This window comes from Sinocyclocheilus rhinocerous, unplaced genomic scaffold (assembly GCF_001515625.1).
Source record: "Sinocyclocheilus rhinocerous isolate Xijiao unplaced genomic scaffold, SAMN03320098_v1.1 scaffold1152, whole genome shotgun sequence".
NCBI classification, from domain to species: domain Eukaryota; kingdom Metazoa; phylum Chordata; class Actinopteri; order Cypriniformes; family Cyprinidae; genus Sinocyclocheilus; species Sinocyclocheilus rhinocerous.
Genome location: NW_015625590.1, coordinates 1178778 through 1198638, shown reverse-complemented (window position 1 = coordinate 1198638; position 19861 = coordinate 1178778). Strand labels below are relative to the sequence as shown.

The 19861-nt window shown below is 36.4% G+C and overlaps 1 protein-coding gene across 1 annotated transcript in view; it reads left to right on the top strand.

Moving 5' to 3' along the window:
- nlk2 (nemo-like kinase, type 2) overlaps positions 1 to 19861 on the top strand; it is an 82260-nt gene that overhangs the window by 37558 nt on the left and 24841 nt on the right. The window contains exons 2-3 of the mRNA XM_016573557.1: positions 4920 to 5049; positions 5280 to 5335. Coding sequence (XP_016429043.1) covers positions 4920 to 5049; positions 5280 to 5335 — 186 coding nt within the window. The remainder of the gene's footprint in view (positions 1 to 4919; positions 5050 to 5279; positions 5336 to 19861) is intronic.

The following is a 19861-nucleotide window of genomic DNA, read 5'->3' as shown; positions in this document are numbered from 1 at the left end:
TTACATTTGAAGTATTTTAGTGTTTTTCTTTTAATAATGTTCTTTAAATGTTATATAAATGTAATGGTTTTTAATATTGTTAGTAAACATTTTGATAAAGGAATAACGATATATCTTATGTGAGGAGCTCTTAAACTACCTCACTTTTTTTTTTTTGCTGTATGCCATAATTTATGCAAAGGTGAAAACAAAGCAAAGCCTTTGTTCATGAAAATTAATTACATTACATAAGGTTTGCCCATAGGCTTAACTTACTGACTGAAAGACATGTTATGTGCACGCTAACTGCATTGCATGGCTAATTTGTGCATTCAGAAACATCTAGACGGAGCACAGCAAAATGGAACAGAACACAACAATCTCGAAAAATGATTTAAACATTGAATTATTTTGAACTTGATATGCTGCTTTAAAAGTGCAACACAGCCAAAAAAAAAATAGACTCAAGAATTATTTTGTGTGAGAGAGAGCCATTTTGTAGTTTCAGATGGATCTAACCGCTCTTTAGACCCAAAGGGTTTGTCCACTTGTAGTCAGCTAGCCTTTAAATCAACCTCTACATTACTTTTCAGAACGTCAAGCAAGATGTTAAAAAGAGCCATTTTTGTTTCTGAAGGCATGTTCATGTGCTCTTAGAGAGAGAAAAGCCATGTTTGAAGTACTCAGATAATCTTTTTCCCTTTCAGAAAGGCTTTTCATCTTTGAATAGCCAGTGATTAAAAGCGGAGGGGAAAGAGAGTGAGAAATAGATGGAGCGATAGAGAGTGAGAGTGAGGCATATCTTTCTACTGTAGACGTTTCGCTCCGCTATCTCCAGGAAGTAGCTTCTGTGTGTGAGTCCTGAAGTGTGCTCGGGGAGCTCGGGTCCAGGCGTCAGTCGGGCTCACATGGCCACGTGTTGTCATTATTTTTCTGGCACCTGGAAATGGTGGAAGGAGGGATTTTGAGGCAAGGCTGCTGACAAAACTTTAATGAGTTAAATTAGATGATTCCCTCTCGTGCACGTCTGTGAAACTAAGCTAAGAAAGAGATGAAAGATAACAGGACTAAGAATTTTTTAACCCAATGATTTACATCACAGATATGATTAATATTAAATTCTAGCACCATATTTTTATATGTGAAACAATAAATCTGAAGTGTTGCCACTAGCATCACCAAACTGAATTGCAAAACTGATTGTTTTCAAACAGGTTTCAAACACATAGATAGTCCCGCCCCTAAAGCTACACCATTGGTTGAGTCACTGTTGCGGTGACGGACTGATTGGAATGTGCACACAAACTCCATTCTTGTTATCCCTGGATAACTTCCTGTGCAAATCAATTGCGTTGTCTGTCACATTTTCATTCAGTGCGTATATCTATACAAGACAGTCTTTCTTTATTGCTCTGTTTTCCAAGAAACTTGTCTCCATTTCCTGCTGTAGCATTTGTTTTGATACTGAGGAGAGATGGCAGTGCTGTAGTGTTTGCCTTTTTATCAAAGAAATATCTCTCTCTTTCTCTCTCTCCTCCCCCTCTCCCTCGTGCTGTTGTCTAATCCAGCTTGTGAATCACATGCCGTGACCAGGCATGTGTGTGTGTGTGTGTGTGTGTGTGTGTGTGTGTGTGTGTGTGCGAGAGTGTTTGTGTGTCATGGTGCCGACCCAAGAGACCTTTTTCTCAGTTAATCTTTCATTTTCCCGATCAATGTTTCCTCATACCCTAAATAAACACCTTATTTATTTTTTAATCTCTAATATATATCTGTCACCACTCTGTTCCACTTTGTCTTACTTTTCCACCACATACAGTGCTCCAGTAAACATATCAAGCACTCTGTGTGATATAACATATTGTTGATTATATGTACATTACTGTTCAAAAGCTTTTTTTTAAGAATTGAATACTGTATTCTGCAGACATTTCTAATGTTACAAGAGATTTCTATTTCAAATAAATGCTGTTCTTTTGATCTTCCTATTTCTCAAACAATTCTGAGAAATAAAGTATGGTTTCCACAAAAATATTAAATAGCCCAGTATTTTCAGTATTGACAATAAGAATAATACGAATGTTCTTGAGCAGCAAATCAGCATATTAGAATGATTTCTGAAGGAACATGTGACACACTGAAGACTAAAGTAATGGCTTCATAGGAATAAATAACAATTTAAAATATATTATTATTTTAAAATATTATATTATTAGTGGTGCTTGCCTATAAGGCAAAGCATCACTATTGTTCTCTTGCATACTTATTATTTTTCTTCTGGACAAAACTTCGCATGTAACTCGTCCCGCACGGTTTGTCGTAGACCCATGAATGAGGTGTCAAATCGACCGGCTCATTGAGGAGAGGTGTGCTTTGTCTATTCTAAGTAATCGGACCTACGATATTCACACAGCAGACGAAAAAGAAGGCAAAAATGTCCCATAGACTTACAATGGCAGAATGTTTATGAATTTGAATCTCAGCTGTCACTTTCTCTCCCACACACATGACTCAAAAACACATATTCAAAGCTTGAAACTAATCATTTACAGTCCTTATAAACTGCCTCTATTCAAGTGCTTTACAGTCAAGCTAGCATAGATGTTATAAAGCTAACTTTGTAACAGCTGCGCCATAATTCATCACTCAACTATTGCAGCCAGATATTTCCCAATTCTCTCCCACACACACACACACACACACACACACACACACCCTTCTCTCTCTCTCTCTGTCTAACTCTCTCTCACACTCATTTGACTTATCTTTTCAAGTAACCAATAAGTAATGACCTTTAATCTTCATAGCCACACCCTAGCAACCACCCAATAGACTTCCATTCAAACAGATCAAAAGGGATTTCTTTGGATAGAAGTGTCATAGAAACATGGGGGGTTTGCTCTTTTGACTCATGCTAGCAAACAGGACTTCCATCATGCTACTCATTCTAGCAGTGAATAGCTACATGCTAATAGCGATTAGCTAAGTGTTAAAACATGCTAAAATTCCCATCTAATTGTTAAAACATGATAAAAAAAGACCCTAGTAACTGCACAGTGCCGAGTTTTGCCATGGCAAGCACCACTCATATTTTCTCTTTAGAAAATGTACATATCTAGTTAATATTAAAATATTAGTTTAAAATTGTAACAATATTTCACAATGTTGCTTTTTTTGATCAAATAGCCTAAATGCAGCCTTGGTGATTATAAAATACTTTTTTTTAAACATTAAAAAATCTTACCAACGCTAAACATTTGTAAACGTTAAACAGTAGTGGATATTAGTATTTTTCAGTCATGCTTTAATTAGCGTGTTTTGCACTGTAAAACCTAAAAAGTTGACGCTATTTTGTGTGTGTGTGTGTGTTTGCGTGAGCATGAATTGTTTTTCAGTCTGAATGTTCCATTGTGTTTTAGGTGAGGTGTACAGGGACACACTTACTTGTGCACATTGATCACACCTCTGAGGTTTACTAGTCACATTTGAGACTATTATTATGCGACAAAAACAGCTAAAGCATTCTGTGTTGTGGAAATCTTATGCATACATTTGATATGACACGTCTGTGAATTGGTTTGAGGCTTATTGTGCACTTTATAGTTTGCAAAAATACACACAAGCTGTATTTCATAATCATGGACATTATCAATTCAAGAGAGAAAATGTCTTTTCCTATACAGTACAGTCAATGCATAAAAATGAACAGGCAAACAGATATAGCATTGGACAGCGAGCGACAAGTTGAAATGACACGGAATGCTGGGGAAATGATAGCTGCATTTGTGTAATGTGTTTAACATTGCTGTTGAAAATGTGTTACTGTTCAGGGAAGAAGGAGAGGCACTTATACCAATTGGCATCTCTCAGTAAGGTCACATCGAGCTGCTCATAGCACAGTGACGAAAAAAGATGTTCACAAACCGGCAACATTCAAAGCCATTACTGAGGGCCCTTCAGCGCTTGCCTTTTTTTTCAACAAATTATCTCTTGCTTGCTCGTCTCTTCTTATTTTTGTCAAAATTCATCAGAATATATGATTAAATTGCAGATTAGTTCTGGCCGATATATCAAATACTCACAATTTATTTGAAAAGTTTTTGCTGACAAAAAATAAAATGACACAACAGTAACTGAATATCAGTTATTTTAATGCACTTTTTATTTGAATCTTTAAGTTTCCACGTCATGTGACTAATTTCAAGATCCCTCCTTCGATCGTGACTTGCAAGTATTAGTTTTAGAGTTAGATTCAGTCTTTTAATTATTATGAATCACTTCAAACTGTCTGTTTTAGTGAACTAATTCATAACGGTCATTCAGTGATTAATTTGTGTCATCAAAAATGTATGTAGATCAATTGAAAAACACAACCGTATGCACACTACTGTTCAAAAGTTTGGGGTCAGAAAGTTTATTTTAAATTTTACATTAAAGAAATTGATAATATATTGTGCAAGGATGCATTAAATCGATCAAAAGTGACAGTATAGACATTCATAATGTTAAAAAAGCTTTTTATTTCAAATAAATGTTGTACTTTTGAACTTTCATATCATAGAATCCCCAAAAAAATTGTCATGTTTTCCACAAAAATATTACAAAGCACAGCCGTTTTAAACATTAATAATAAGAAGAAATGTTTTCTGAAGGATCATGTGACACTCAAAACTGGAGTAATAGCTGCTAAAAATTCAGCTTTCCTATCACGGGGATAAATTACATTTTAAAATATATTAAAATAGAAAACAGTTATTTTAAATTGTAATAAAATTTCACAATATTACTGTTTTTACTGTATTTTTAATTAAATAAATGCAGCCTTATTGAGCACGAGACTTTCTTTAAAAACTGTCAAACTTTTGAACACTAATGTCTATTTTTTGTATATTTCTTGGTGTATCACCCTGCCTAATCGCTTATTTCTCATCTTTTCTCCTCAGGTCAGTGACAGATCCCAGAGACGGCAAACGCGTGGCCCTCAAAAAGATGCCCAATGTCTTCCAAAACCTCGTGTCCTGCAAGAGGGTTTTCCGCGAGCTGAAGATGCTTTGTTTCTTCAAGCACGACAATGTGAGCTTCCCACCATCCCCTACTGTTTTTTTTTTTAATCAGTTAGTGTTACCTAACTCTCGCTCTATCTACGTGCCGTCCCCATGGTGCCATTAGCGGGACCCTGGCTAGCTCTCGTTGTCCCTGGGCTGCTGGTGCCTGGGAAACGAATGTCATATGAAGGCTGGTGTCGGTGCCTACATTCTCTGGCATCAAAGCTGACCTCTGGCTCTGTCTTTGTTTCTCCACAGGTGCTGTCAGCTCTGGATATTCTGCAGCCTCCACACATCGACTACTTTGAGGAAATGTATCCTAAACTGTAAGCTAAACTACCAGGTGCTGTCAAAATTAAGTGATTTTGATCCCAAAAATTTTGGATTCCAAAAATATAATGTGATAATTATTTCTGACCGATAACATGTATGATGTTCTGAAATCCGCAATGTGTAAAACCTGATGATCATGTTCTCCAGCATGATTTGCGAATGATCTAAAGAGCATCTTCAAGAACATCTAACGTCTGACATCTGACTATCACAAATTTGCACATTTGATTTCAAAATAAATATTTTATATATAATTTATTTTTAAAGTTCCAGGTTAGCTGTTTTTGTAGGTCTAAACGATTTGACTAAAGATGTTGTGATTATATGAATATGTCTGTACATAATAATAATAATTATTATTATACTGAAAAGATACTGAGATACTAAAACACTGGATCATGAGCGGCTTGTGTATAAAAGATCACAGTGTCACGATTCACTCTGAAACACGCATTGTTTATATTCATTTAATTAAATTGCAGACTTTGCAATTTTATAATCACACCAAGCCATTTTGGTTTTATTTCAGTTAATCATACAGTTAATCACACATATTTCTTTGTTTTACATTCTTCAGAATCCTCAAGCTTTTTGTTTATTTACAGGTTTAAATGACATTTTAAATCACAGATTTTCATTGTGGTTTTTAGACCTTGAAAGCTTGGAGCTTGAAAACAATTTGAAAATGTAAAAAAGTAGCAGTATGAAACAATAGCATGTAGATTTCAGAGCTCCGCCATAGAAAGGGCATCTGAGGTCTTGTTTTAAAGGGGTCATATGATGCGATTTCAGTTTTTCCTTTCTCTTTGGAGTGTTACAAGCTCTTGGTGCATAAAGAAGATCTGTAAAGTTGCAAAGACTAAAGTCTCAAATCCAAAGAGATATTCTTTATAAAAGTTAAGAGTCAACCACGCCTACCTAAAACGGCTCGTTCTAACACACCCCCACATGTCTACGTCACGATGTGGGAAGATTTGCATAACGCCACCCAAATGTTCACGCAAAGAAAGAAGACGTAACTTTTATTCTCGCTGTAGTATTGTTGCTGCCGCCATAGGTGGCCAATCACAGCACACCTCGCTTTTTCAGGCCGATGAGCTTTGTAAAAATCGACGTTTCAGAAAGGCGGGGCATATAGGACAAACAATAATGTACAGTATGTTGAAAATAATGTGTTTTTTTAACTTTAAACCGCATAAACACATTTCATTACACCAAATACACAAAATAATGTTCTTTTTAGCAACATCATATGACCCCTTTAAAGTCTTAAATTGCTGTGCAAATGCTTCTTTGTGCATTTTGTGGTCGCTAAAGTGGGATTAAGATGAACATTATGTTTAGAGAGGTGATGGCTTGCCTCATGCTGTGCTTGAGTGTTTTTGATGGCAAGGAATGATCCAGTGTACTTATGGGAACTAGTATGTCATCTACAATATAGGCAAAACAGGTCTGGCTTGCTCTCTGTTTAATGCGGGTTAAGGGGTTATTTTTTTTCTCCTCCTCATTTTTCTTTCCATCGCCTAATGGTTTTGTTCTAGTAGTGGAATATGGGGATGACATTTCAGATGGATTTCAGAAAAAGCTGACATGTTATTTTTCAGGCATTTTCTTTCCTCTGATATTTCCTGGAAGTGGTCTGCAGGATGCTAAAGGCATCCACAGCTTCTTAATTTGGTATATAATCTAATCAGAGGAATTACACATTTTCCCATTTACCGCTCTTGCCGGTCACCCGATACACAGTGTTTTTCCCATCAAATACCAAGAGGCTTTCTATGATATGAGCTGGACAGTCTTCCTCTTAAATTAGCTGGAATTTTAGCTCTTCAAAATCAGGCTTTTGTGTTAATTAGCCAGGAGATTTATCCTGCGTTTTTGTATTTTTAGAGACAATGCAGCGTGACCGCTGGTTGTGGTCTGGATGTTTGGAATCATCTAAAAGACATATAACGTCAGTAAATAATGCTATGTGCAAGTAAATCCACTAAAGAAAGGGTGAACATGCCAAGAAACATACATTTTACATTTTAAGCTCTCTACAGTGATTGATTTTTATGGCTATGAGAGATGTAACACACATTCAGTCATAGTGCATGCTTGCATTTCTCCATTTTGGCACCAGAATTAAAGGCAGCATATCGTGGGAAACAGGATTTTCCTTGCACTTTTGAAATAAGAGTTTAATGTAACATTTATGCAAAAATAGCATTAAGTACCCAAAACTAAGCTTCAAAACTGGTTGAATATGTAATCTTCATTGATGTGACATAGAAGTCATGTATATAGTAACAAATGGTTGGTAAGTGAGTTTAGCCAATCATAGTAAGTGTCATTTTTATATAGAAATGCAAATGGTTATAAATTTTAAGGTTCAGAGAGGGTGGAATAAATTCATGTATAAATTATAATCCAGTGTTTTTATAGTTAACAAAAACTACAACTATGACTATAACTCGTTTCCCTTAATTGAAATAAATCTCAAAGATAAAATATAAATAGTAGAAGAACAACTTAAACAAAAAAATGTAATTAGAAATGCCTTGCCTTGGCAACTAACTGAAATAAAAATGTAAGTTGAAATACTAAAATTGCTAAAACTTCTAAATTTTAAAAATTAAAGCTAAATAGAAATAGCAAAATAGAAATAAAAAATACAAAAGCACAATTACTAAAACTTAAACTAAAATTAAATTTAAAAATAAGAGCTAATTCAAAATAGTATTAAATACTATAATAGTGTTTAAATAATACTATAATAAAGTGTTAACATGCAAATTTTAAATGGCCATCATAAACAGAGATCTTGAAAGTTTCTTGCCTTTTTGTGCATTTGTACGTTTAACAATTATACCGCTTTTTTTTATTATACCACTTTTATATCCATTCTGCAGAATTCCATAAATTTTACTCCTAATTTTTTTTTTTGCTTGTGACTATTTGATTTGGGCTGTTTTGCAGAAAATAATATGATAAAAAAGTGCAATATGTCACCTTGAAAAAAAATTTTCTACATAATGTGGTTGACTACTAGTGCTCATGTTTTTCATTACATTTTCCAAGAGAAAGATTTCTACAGAAGCAGCATAATAAGGGATTGTAAACACTTTTAAACACTCAGACGCACACACAGGTGCAGAGGAACATGCATATTCTGTGTGATAATGTTCCCCCTCAGTCTTTGTTCTGCTTAACGTATTTATTTACTCAACCGATTAAACAAAGACTCATATCCTTCTGCTTTTACACAGCACAGTAAAACCTTTGTGCTCTCATTTGAATGGATTAAGAAACAAAAACATCAATGCATCCTTTTTGAAGCTTTTTTGAAACTATTTTGAAGCTGCTTCGTTAGACATGCAAAAATGTGTGTTCCTCAACATGTACACGTACCATTCACACACAAAGTTAATAAAAAAAAAAACATGTTCCAGAGCCCGGGGATCTCGCTGGTCCTCAGCAGACCATTTCATACAACACTGCCACTGTGTATTCCAGCTAATTATATCTTTTGCTGAATGGCGACTTTCTCAGTGACTGATGTGTGAATTGTGCTCAATGCTCCTTGTCATAATGGCTGTTATTTCTTCATCTGACTGCCGTTTCATATACGCTGTATTTTACCAGACGCCTGCCTGCGATGAAAGCATTTCAGTTAATCAGTAACTGTTTGTTACAAACATATTCCCTTCTGTTGCAGGAACGTACTTTTTGTCTGTTGTTTGCTGCCTACATAGGGATCATTTTACGGTATCATAGGTATGCTCACAATGTGAAGGCTGTTGTTGCTCAAGATACCTCGTTTTGTGCAAATTATAAAGGCTGGAATACACTACACACACAGCTTTTGCCCAGATTTTTGCCCCGATTTGCAGTCTGGACGAGTCGACACTTGTTGCCAAAAGTCAGAGCCAGTCTGCAGATTTTGGGAAAACAGAGTTGACAGATTTCACAGAAAATAGTGTTGTGTGTGATGCGCACACATTCTGATTTCATTTTTAGTTTCAGACTATGATTCCATCCAGTTGGAGGAGATCAGACATGTTTAATATTTTGAACAGCATCGTTTTGATTTGTCATAGGTCTCCTAGCAATGTAATGCAAGAGGAATTTTAACCAAAGTATGATACAGACATTTCATGAAGACCCTAATGAATCATACCAACTTGTGGAAAATGGGCATCCGATGTCCCCTTTAAAGACCTAATAAAGACTAATATATTACTTGTATTAAATTGTATTTGTTTTTAAAGAAAGCTTAACATTTAAATCAAAAATGCATCTATTTCTGTGAAGGAACCAGTGGCAGTGTTGGCCAAAGCGTGACTCAGGTTTCAACTTGTGACTCAGACTCAACTACAACTTGAAATTCATAGTATGTGATCCTTAGTCGTTTTGGTGTAGGATGATCAGGTTTTTTTTCTTTCCCTTTACTTTAACCTTTTACAACATCAGCAAGTGTATTATGCCTTGTATTTTAAAATCTGTTCAGTTTTGTTCAAGTTGTGTAGTGTATTCCAGCCTTAAGGCAACATTGTATGTATCCTTTGTAAAGAAGGAAATCCATAATGCTTGGACAATGTTGGACAAGGTGAAATAAATATTTTAAAAAAAATACCTTAGTGTAATTGAAATGAAATATTTCACTCAATATTTGTAAGCGCTCTGTAAGAGAAGAACTGTATTTGTGTGTTGTGCAGAGTTGCTGTCTGGGTAGAGCATTCTAAATTGGTCACTTATAAGGTTACATGACCTTTAGAATGCCTATGTAGGCAACTCACTAGATTTTGGAACAGACCCCCTCTTGTTTATGTGGTTTTATGGTGCTTTCAGAGGGTTGTTTTTGTTATTTTTGTGTTTACTTCTTACAGTTAAACTTAGCTTGGTTTCAAAGCTCTGTCGGTGGTTTAGCTCCATGAACTGGGTTTCCAACTTCTCAAATGTGCTTCAACTATGTATGTGAGAGGATACTTCCCTATATTTTGCTCTCTATGTACAGTATGCTGTATTAGTAGGCACTTTATTGCCACAGTGCATGTGTGGGTACACGTGTTCTCGTGTTCTTGTGTCATAACAGAATCCCCAGGGATGGGATGTGCTGGCTCTCCTCCATTGGAGCCTGCGCTCACTTTTCTGGAACGCAGTCCTGCAGGACGCGGTTAAACACACACAAATGCATTAGGGATGCACATTTTGGTCGGCTCGAGAACTAAAAGGATAAATCAGCAGAGTACTTGGGCCGATGGAGAGAGTTCCATCTGCGCTTATTTTAATTGTACAAATGGGTTAGATAAATTTTACAGTTGAATTGTAACATTTTGTAGGATCTCACATGAGGATTGTTTTTTAGAGGCTATTATTGTGTTTCCATGATCTGAGTAGTTGAGTGCCCATTTCTAAAATACCAGCGTTCAATGGATAAAGATTTTATTTATATATTTATTTGCTAGCCCCTTTGGTCTAGTAATTCTTTTTTTTTTCATGCTCATTCATTCATTCATTCATTCATTCATTCATTCATTGGCTATACCATAAAAAGGGTGTATTCATTTTTAGCAGCCTAAATGGTAAAGTAAAAATATTAGGGCTGTCAAATCCAAAATAAAGGTTTCTGTTTACATAATATATGTGTGTGTACTGTGAACATTTATATATATAAATACACAAACATACATGTATATTTGTGACCCTGGACCACAAAACCAGTCATAAGTAGTACAGGTATATTTGTAGCAATAGCCCAAAATACATTGTATGGGTCAAAATTATCGATTTTTCTTTTATGCCAGAAATCATTAGGATATTAAGTAAAGATCATGTTCCATGAAGATATTTTGTAAATTTCCTACCGTAAATATATAAAAAATGTATTATCATTAGTAATATGCATTGCTAAGGACTTCATTTGGACAACTTTAAAGGTGATTTTCTCAATATTTTGATTTTTTTGCACCCTCAGATTCCAGATTTTCAAATAGTTGTATCTCAGCCAAATATTGTCCTATCCTAACAATCAAACCTAACATCAATGGAAAACGTATTTATTCAGCTTTCAGATGATGTATAAATCTCAATTTCAAAAAATTGACCCTTATAACTGGTTTTCTGGTCCAGGATCACATATTTAAGAAATATTTACGTGTGTATATATACATATAAATATATACAGTACACACACATATATTATGTATATAAATTTGGATGCGATTAATTGCGATTATGTGATGGAACCAGTGGCAGTGTTGGCTGAGCAGGTAGTGTGATGCTATGATCAGTAAAATATCTGAACCTCAGGTAGTGTTCACCACAACATCTTTCACACTGCGGGTGCGTGCCCCCTGATGCTGTCTACGCAGGCTATTTATAGCAAGAACAGTTACTCTAGGCTTCTGTCAGTACCTACCAAGCTACTCGCTGCCCTACCATGCATCTATTATTGAATAAACTCAGAATGTCAAGAGAAGCAACCTGCCGAGTTGTGTTCTGAACACAAGTCAAGCTTTTTAATGCATCTGCGACTTTCTTGTTTCATATTTCTCGTCTTTGATACAGTTGTCACGAGGTTGCTAGTTTAAGAGGATGTGGATTTCTCTGTGGTATGTCTGAAAGAGGGCCTTTTAACCAGTGTCAACTCCGCTCAAGGCTGTCGCCATGTCTTCATTTATGTAACAGCGGTTAGTTAAGGTGGTTCTGAGTTTTGTAGTTCTGGTGTAGGTGAGACAGGTTGTTATGTTATTAAAGGAGCAGTTCACACAAATATTTTATTTAATGCTGTATTTTATTATGTTGTTTCATTTTGATCTTATCTTTCTTATTTTATCTTTTTGTGTTTTATTTTTATTTTTTATCTCTTTTTTATTTTATTTAGTTTTATTTATCTTATTTTTCCTTTTTAATTTTATTGTATCTTTAGTTTATTGTTTCATATTGTTATTTATTTGATTTTATTATTTTAACTAATTTTTAATTTTATTCTATTGTTTATTTTATTTTATGTTATTTTATTTTATTTTATGTTATTTTTAATTGAGCATCCGAAGTACATTAAGTTGAGCCAGTGAGCATTTGTGTGGTATGATATGAAAGTGTTTGCCTGGGCATCATGCGGCGGGTGTTTTCTGGGCGCACATGCTGAAGGTGTGAGAAGCCTCATCTCAAAGATACAGATTGCATTCATGATTACAGAATGAGTCATGTGTGTTTTAAGGACAAAGACATCGATGATTTATTGTTAATGCCAGTGACTGAACTCACATGGCTGCTTGTGAATGTGATACACCTTTAAAGTGCATTTGGCATGTGTCTGTTTTTGTATTCAGCTATTCCTTATATTCTTTTGAAGTCTTTATATTCCTATCTGTTACATTATACAGTGCACATGCTGGTCTGAAATTACTCTTTATAAGCTTAAAATGTGATTTCACCTGCTAAACCAGACCCATTTCTCTGTGGTTGTTGCTGAGGCAGGAAGTTCAGGATGTGGAAGATAAAAGGCTACAATGGCCAATGGGCTGACAGAAGCAAGATGCGCTGAGTTTAATTACCGAAAAGACTGTAGCAGCAGAATTAGCAGACCCCAACCCCCCCCCCCAGGTCTCCGAGCAGGTCAATTAGCACCCAGCAATGCTGTGAAATACGCCTCCCTCCATCTGCATCTGGCAATGATTACACCTTGCTATTATGTGAGAGGACTTTGTGAAAGCCGTGTTCAGTCTCACACATGGCTAAGCCCCCTTTCTGTGTGTGCAATGTGTGTTTGTACGAATTCACAAATCTACGAGTGTGTAGGCTAAGTGTGAGCTGTGTTTGTGTGTGTGTGCAGCATGTTTGTGGGTGGGCGTGTGTGTGTGTGTGGATAGTCATATACCATGTTTTAAATCAGTAATAATGACAAGATTGCTGTTTCTGTGGACTGTGGAATTAGAGAGACATTTTTGAATAGTCAGAAATGGTTATTATCTTAAAGAGACATATTGTAGCAGTTATTTGTTTCCTCAAAGTTCACTGACCTGCAGAACTGTCTGTTTCCTGTAAGACCTTCAAGTGTAAATGGCTTTATCATAGGCTTTCCATGTTTTAGGCTTTAACATTTATGAGACGGGTGCTGGATACTGAAGAGGTGTTGATATGTAAAGGTTGGATCCAGGCCTAAATGTTTGTGATATGAAATATTCTTCTGATTTTAATTTATTTGACTTTTTTTCCCACAAATTAGTGACTTTAAACTTTCAGCTAACTGGTTTAACTATTTGTCATCACTCAAAGATATTTGCAGCAGTCCATGCTTACATGTTTTAAAATGTTTTAGGTTAAAAATATGCACATTTGCTCTTTTATATTGGCAAAAGGCAAAAAAAAGAGATATTCTTCACTGTAGCTATACACTGAAATATTTGATTTAGAAACGTTTTTACGCAGACATTGCAAGTAGGGCTGCACGATTAATCGAATGCGATTGTCATGCGCATTTTGTTGAATCTTCTGTTTATTCAGCTGCAGCGATAGGCATTTTCTGGGTTTCTTCTGCGAGGCGTATTTGGAGTTTCAGCGCGAGAGCGCCCTCTGGCCTTTGGATGGAGATTTACTGCTGATCACAGAACCGTGCTTCACTGAAAGATACGCATGACAATCGCAGCTTCTGTCGAATCGCAATCTCGATTCCATTTCAATTTATCGTGCAGCCCTAATTGCAAGTAAATTTCACAAATAATTACAAAGAATTGACAAGTAACATTGAATTAAATGTAAAATTTTAAAGTAGAAAGGCTACAATAGTATTTTCTTATAATACATACTTCCAGTAATCTGTTTTATTTTACAATTTCGATTTTTTTTTTTTGCCATATATAAAGATGCTCAAGGCTATCATTGTGAATGTTAAAGTGTATGTATTTGTGCATTCATTCTGTATGATTTCAGTGTCTTGAGATGTGTTAGACAAAGTGTGTACACATTTCCTATAGGTGCAGGTGTGCTCTTGTTTTCTGCTGCTCATTACCATGGGAACCATTTAGTAGAATCACTTCACTTCCTTCTGTAACTCAACTGTCAGTTAGTCATTCTGGAGGGGAGCTCCAGACCACAGGTGCCTCTCCACCTCTACCCACAGTCAAGCTGTGCTAGTTGGCATAGTGATCCGGCAACACTGGTTCAACACTAATTTAGTGGGAGAGAGAGAGAGAGTCACGGGGGAGATAAAGAAAGTCACAGGCCAAAAGCTGATTATGCGTTGCATCTGCTGCCTACTTATACTCACGCTGTGATCAGCAGCAGCTGGATGCAATAATCGCATGCCAATGTGCATTGGCTCGTTTAGTTTACACTCGAAGTAGATTGGTCCCTCTAAGCGAGATCCCAATTCGTCGGTCATCCGACGTGACGTCGAGAGTGACCGACTGAAAGGGAACCGAGCTTGGAGGATGTGTAATTTGCATTTCAGTGAAGCAATCAAGCATGGCTGTCATTTGCATGAGGCTAATTAGGCACGTGACAAAAGCCCTCTGTTCTCAAGGCGATTATCGAAATATCATGTGGAGGTCTGCCTGGAGCTCTCCACAAGTCTGCTTTTGAGACACCCAGCCTGGGTTAAAAAGTCTCACGGGTGTGATTTTTAAAGGGATTGTTCACCCAAACATGAAAAATCGGGTATTTATTTACTCACCTTTATGTTATTCTATATCTTCTGTATGACTTAAAGTTTGGTGTTTTCCTCCAGTAAACCTATCAGGCTTTTTCATTATATTGAAAAGCGCAGCCAGTATATAATTTTTTTTTTAAAACAGCTTTTGTGAAACCACAACAGAAGAAAGCAAGCCATACAGGTTTGAAATGACATGAGGTTCAGTCAAAGTTTTCATTTTTAGCTGAATACTATTTTACTCTGTCGGCCTGCAGTAAAAAAGTAACACACTTTTAGCATGACATTACTGACTTGTTAACTCCTAGTAAATGTTTTGGTTGATGTGTTACACTTTTTTTTTTGACAATGTTCATGTTCTAGGTGTAGCTTGTTACTAAATAAGTTACTAAATACTCACAGTTCGTGTGGCAAATTAACAGCAGAGGCCTGTTGCCCTTTTGCAGTGTAGTAATGTTTTATTACCTCACAAAGAGCTGTGAAACAAATATTGCTTTTGTTTCATAGTGGATGTGAAAATCTCAGGGAGAAAAGGGAGAGAATTGGCTGTTTATAGTCCATATGCTGTCGAATTGTAGCAACATAACTAGATTATCTGAAGAAAAGGTGCCGCCACAATGCTAGAGTGTTCTCAGTGGTTGCCAGGGACTTGGTGTATGGTTGCTAAGGTATTTGTGGTTATAGCATGTTTCTAGCATGGTACTCTGTTGTTTCTTGGATGTTCTGGGTGATCACCTCATTTAGGGATACAGCAAAAACTATATTTAGACTAAATACAACATTTAGTGTAATACAAACATGTAAAAGTTCATTACCATTACGATTCTAGAGGGTTCCTGGTAGTTGTCAGGGACTTGCTATATGGATTGCTAAGGTATTCTTGTTATTCTCTTAGTCTCTTTGTTTTATAGTGTAGCGATGTCTGAAGCACAGCTCACACAGAAGTCATTTTCAAATCAAGCAGCTTTCAGTTGGTCAACTTGGCAAATTCGAGTGATCAGCTTGCAAAATCTGCGCGGGGAAATCTTTCGCCGTCACACAGAATTCCTGATCTCATGGATTCCAATTAAAATGACTGGATTTCACAACATTTCACAGAACAAACTTAGTTTTTGTTAGTTTTACTTTAGTTTTGATTAGTTAGCTAGCTTCAGTTTATATTTCAGCGTTTTAAGTTTAGGGCTTTGAAAATTAATGCGCTAACTAGTGTCTGTTATTTAAAAAAGTTGTAAAAAATTTAAACCAAAACAAATGTAGGCCTAAACTACATTTTTGGCCATTTTCATTTTATTTTAATTTGCTTTAGAGTGATGAAAATGTATTTTAGTTGAGTTTCTGTTTTTCCCAGTTATGTTGCAAGATATAATTGCGAGATAATTTGCTTGCAAGTTTAAAACTTAGGGTTACAAGTTTTAAAACACTAAATATGTAGAGAAAGCTTTTAAAAAACCTGCCTAAGAGACACAAAAAGCAGAAGAGAGATGCTTCCAAGGCTGCGAAGAGAAGCCGTGTCAATTTGCAGTGACACTGTGAAAGATGGCATGAAAATACTTGTGACACTCTTGTAGCTGAGAAACTTGAGGGAAAACCGAGGGGTGGGTAGAGGATGAGCTTGTCCCAGCAGACAGTCAATCAAGCAGTCCTGCATGCTCAGCTGTAGTTATCACACACACACACACACACAAGAGTGTTGCCTCTGCTGACTCGGCCGCAGTGTCGATGACTGGATGAGCTTTTTTTGAACCACAGATCTGCATCTGTCAAACCTTGTGTAGCTTTGTGTGCGTGACTCCCTGCCAGCGAGTGCGAATCCTCGACTGGACCGAGTGGCAGAGAGTGGCTCATCTTTGTGAGTTTATAAAAGGCGGTTTGTCTTTGCCAGGAAGTCCTCCTACGCTTTCTCCATCGCTTGTATTTACTGACAGGCGACGTGTTGAGTCGGCGCTCATATGTGTTGATTGCTGAAGTTGGTGTTTGTTTTGAGAGACTAGTAGCGCTGAAGCAGATAATTGCTCCTTGTTTGTTCTTTAGCACATGAATGAGTCATAATGGGTGTCTCCAGGTGAAGATTATTCAACATCATAATCTTCTCGACATAAAGGTCAGACCTAGATACTCAGAAGTGACAGCTCTCCGGTTTGTGTTTATTAGCTAGACTGTTCAGCAAAGAGCAGCTCATCGGTGTGTTTTATATTCTGGGAATTGTAGTAGAGGGCAAATATGTGCTTTTATGCCCTTACACTTGAAAACGGAGCCTTTCATTGAGCCCTGACAGTCACAATGTAATGAAGGGAATTCTAGTAGTAGTAGTTGTTCTGATTGGATTACGTTCCCTTTTGGATTCAGCTCACTTCATTCATCACCGTGTAATGGCCACATCATCACACCCTGATGTTTCTTGTGAAGCCTCCCAAACCTGCTCTGCCAGGGCTGTCCATCGAAAGCAGAATGTAATGCCACTTTCTTTTTTTTGCAGGTGTGCAATAACAATTAATGATACTGTGTTAAAATATACAACAAACAATGCTTTTGCTGCTATTATTTAAGTAACTAAAACTGATGAGATTTTGTTTTCAAGGACAACTATTTTCTTTCATTTTATTTTTTCTTTTCTGATATATATTTATGAATTAGTCATATTGTGTGTAATGAAAACAATTCTTCACAGATGAATATGGAATATAAAGATGTTTATATTAGTTTGTAAGTAAATAATATATGATATTGTTACATTATACTGCCAAAAGCATAATTTGTTGTCAATATGAAGTATCTAAGCATTCACTCCTTTACCTTTTTAAAATGATTATAAAACGATAATAAAAAAGATTATTCTTGACATGAATATGAAGATAAAATATTTTAAGAGATTAAAATAAATATAATATTAAAAGCTTATTGACTTGTTCAAATAAAGTAATATGTAGTTTTATTTAATCAAATACTTCTTTAAAGGTGCCGTAGGAGATCTTGGAAAATGCTAACTTTAGCCTGATAGCACTGAAAGCGAACGTCCCACCCTCCCTGCAATCGCCGTCCAAAGCCACGCCCCCTGAACGCATATACATTCACAGACCAGAATACCAGAGACAACATTACTACAATAGGCTACATCAGCGCTTTGTTTTCCTGGTCACCGCTGGCCAGGTTTAAACAAGAATATTAAGAGGCAGAATAATTCTTCGATTTCGCACAAAGCAACAACTTCAAGCTGTTTAAGCCTTAATTAATTTTTAGGCTTATTTGTTTACCTCTGGTGGAGTAACAATGAATTCACAATAAAATGTTTTAATTATTTCTCTTGTTTGCAAAAGTACATTTCTTGGAATTGAAAGAACTGCAATTATAAACATGTCTGAAATATAAAAAGTCTTGTTTCTACCATGTTAATAGGGTATTCAGAGCACAGTACTGTGATTCATAAAAGCTTTATGAGGGCATGCATAGTTATTGATGTGACTTGATTATGGTCCGGAGAGGTTGTGCATGTACAAGAAGAAATGGATAACAGGGTGGAAATCTAGCATTGATTTTTGTATATCTGAAGGTGAATAAACCTTTCCACGTACATTGATTTTGAAAAAAAAACAAACAAAAAAACAGCTGTTTGAATAGATAATCAGGGGCGTTTTGTTTATTTGATTTTTGCTCAGAAAAAAAAAACTAATTTAGACGGTATTCTTATCATTTCTTAATTTGCGAATAAAGATGTTTTGTTGCTGTGTTTTTCGTGTTGTCTAGACGTTTCTGCTTGAGACACAGAACAGTGACTGATGTGTGATTAACTGACAATGAATCAAGGAGAACAGAATAAATAACATCAAAGGGTTTATTTTGTACATGCACATCCGCAGACAAAACAAAAACCAAATGCAGATGGGTTTGACGAATGTTGTACTATGTGTCTCAGATGTGGCAAGGATGTTTATTAGTTCCTCAGATTTTCAAGATTTTTTTTCAGCAGTAAATCCCACAAGTGGAACTCTACACGAGTGCTTTTTGCTATGATTTGAAACAGCTAGTGAAATATTTTCTTTGGAATTTTTAAGATGACAAAATCCTTTAGGCTTTATTGGCTGAAATTAGCTACATTGATGTTACTATTATCTTATTCTAAAGAAAACTAGCTTAAACGTTAGCTCTTTTCGAAATCTAGTGAGCTACCTCACTGCCTACATAGGCAGCTGTCTTTTAAAGGTGCAGTAGGAGATCTTGGAAAATGCTAACTTTAGCCTGATAGCACTGAAAGCGAACGTCCCACCCTCCCTGCAATCGCCGTCCAAAGCCACGCCCCCTGAACGCATATACATTCACAGACCAGAATACCAGAGACAACATTACTACAATAGGCTACATCAGCGGTTCCCAATTCCAGTCCTCGCACCCCTCCCCCACACCCCGCACATTTCATATGTATCTCTTATCACGTGCGACGTTTGTTCTATTCGACCGTAAGTGCCCTGCGAAGTGGACATCACCGGATATTCCGCCAAGATTCCAGTTCGAAGCGAGCGTATAAGTTCCATACAAAGGGCATTAAAGTGTGCGAGACGTAAATTTAAATAACGTTAGTGTTTACAGAGGTATATTATGTCACACTTCACACTTCTCTAGTAAGTTTCATCTGTTTGTGAAGACGCTGCACAGCGCAAATCCATGAATGAATGTTCCGAAGTGAAGTAAACTTCAACAATTTCCACTGCTCAGGGAGTAGGGAGCAATGAACACTGTGTAGGGATCATATCGATCGGAACACAGTTCATGCACGTAGCTCACTTCTAACGAGCTGGTTATCTTAATCGGATGTGTTAACTAATGAGGACTGGAATTGGGAACCGCTGGGCTACATCATGTGTCATTCACCGGTGAG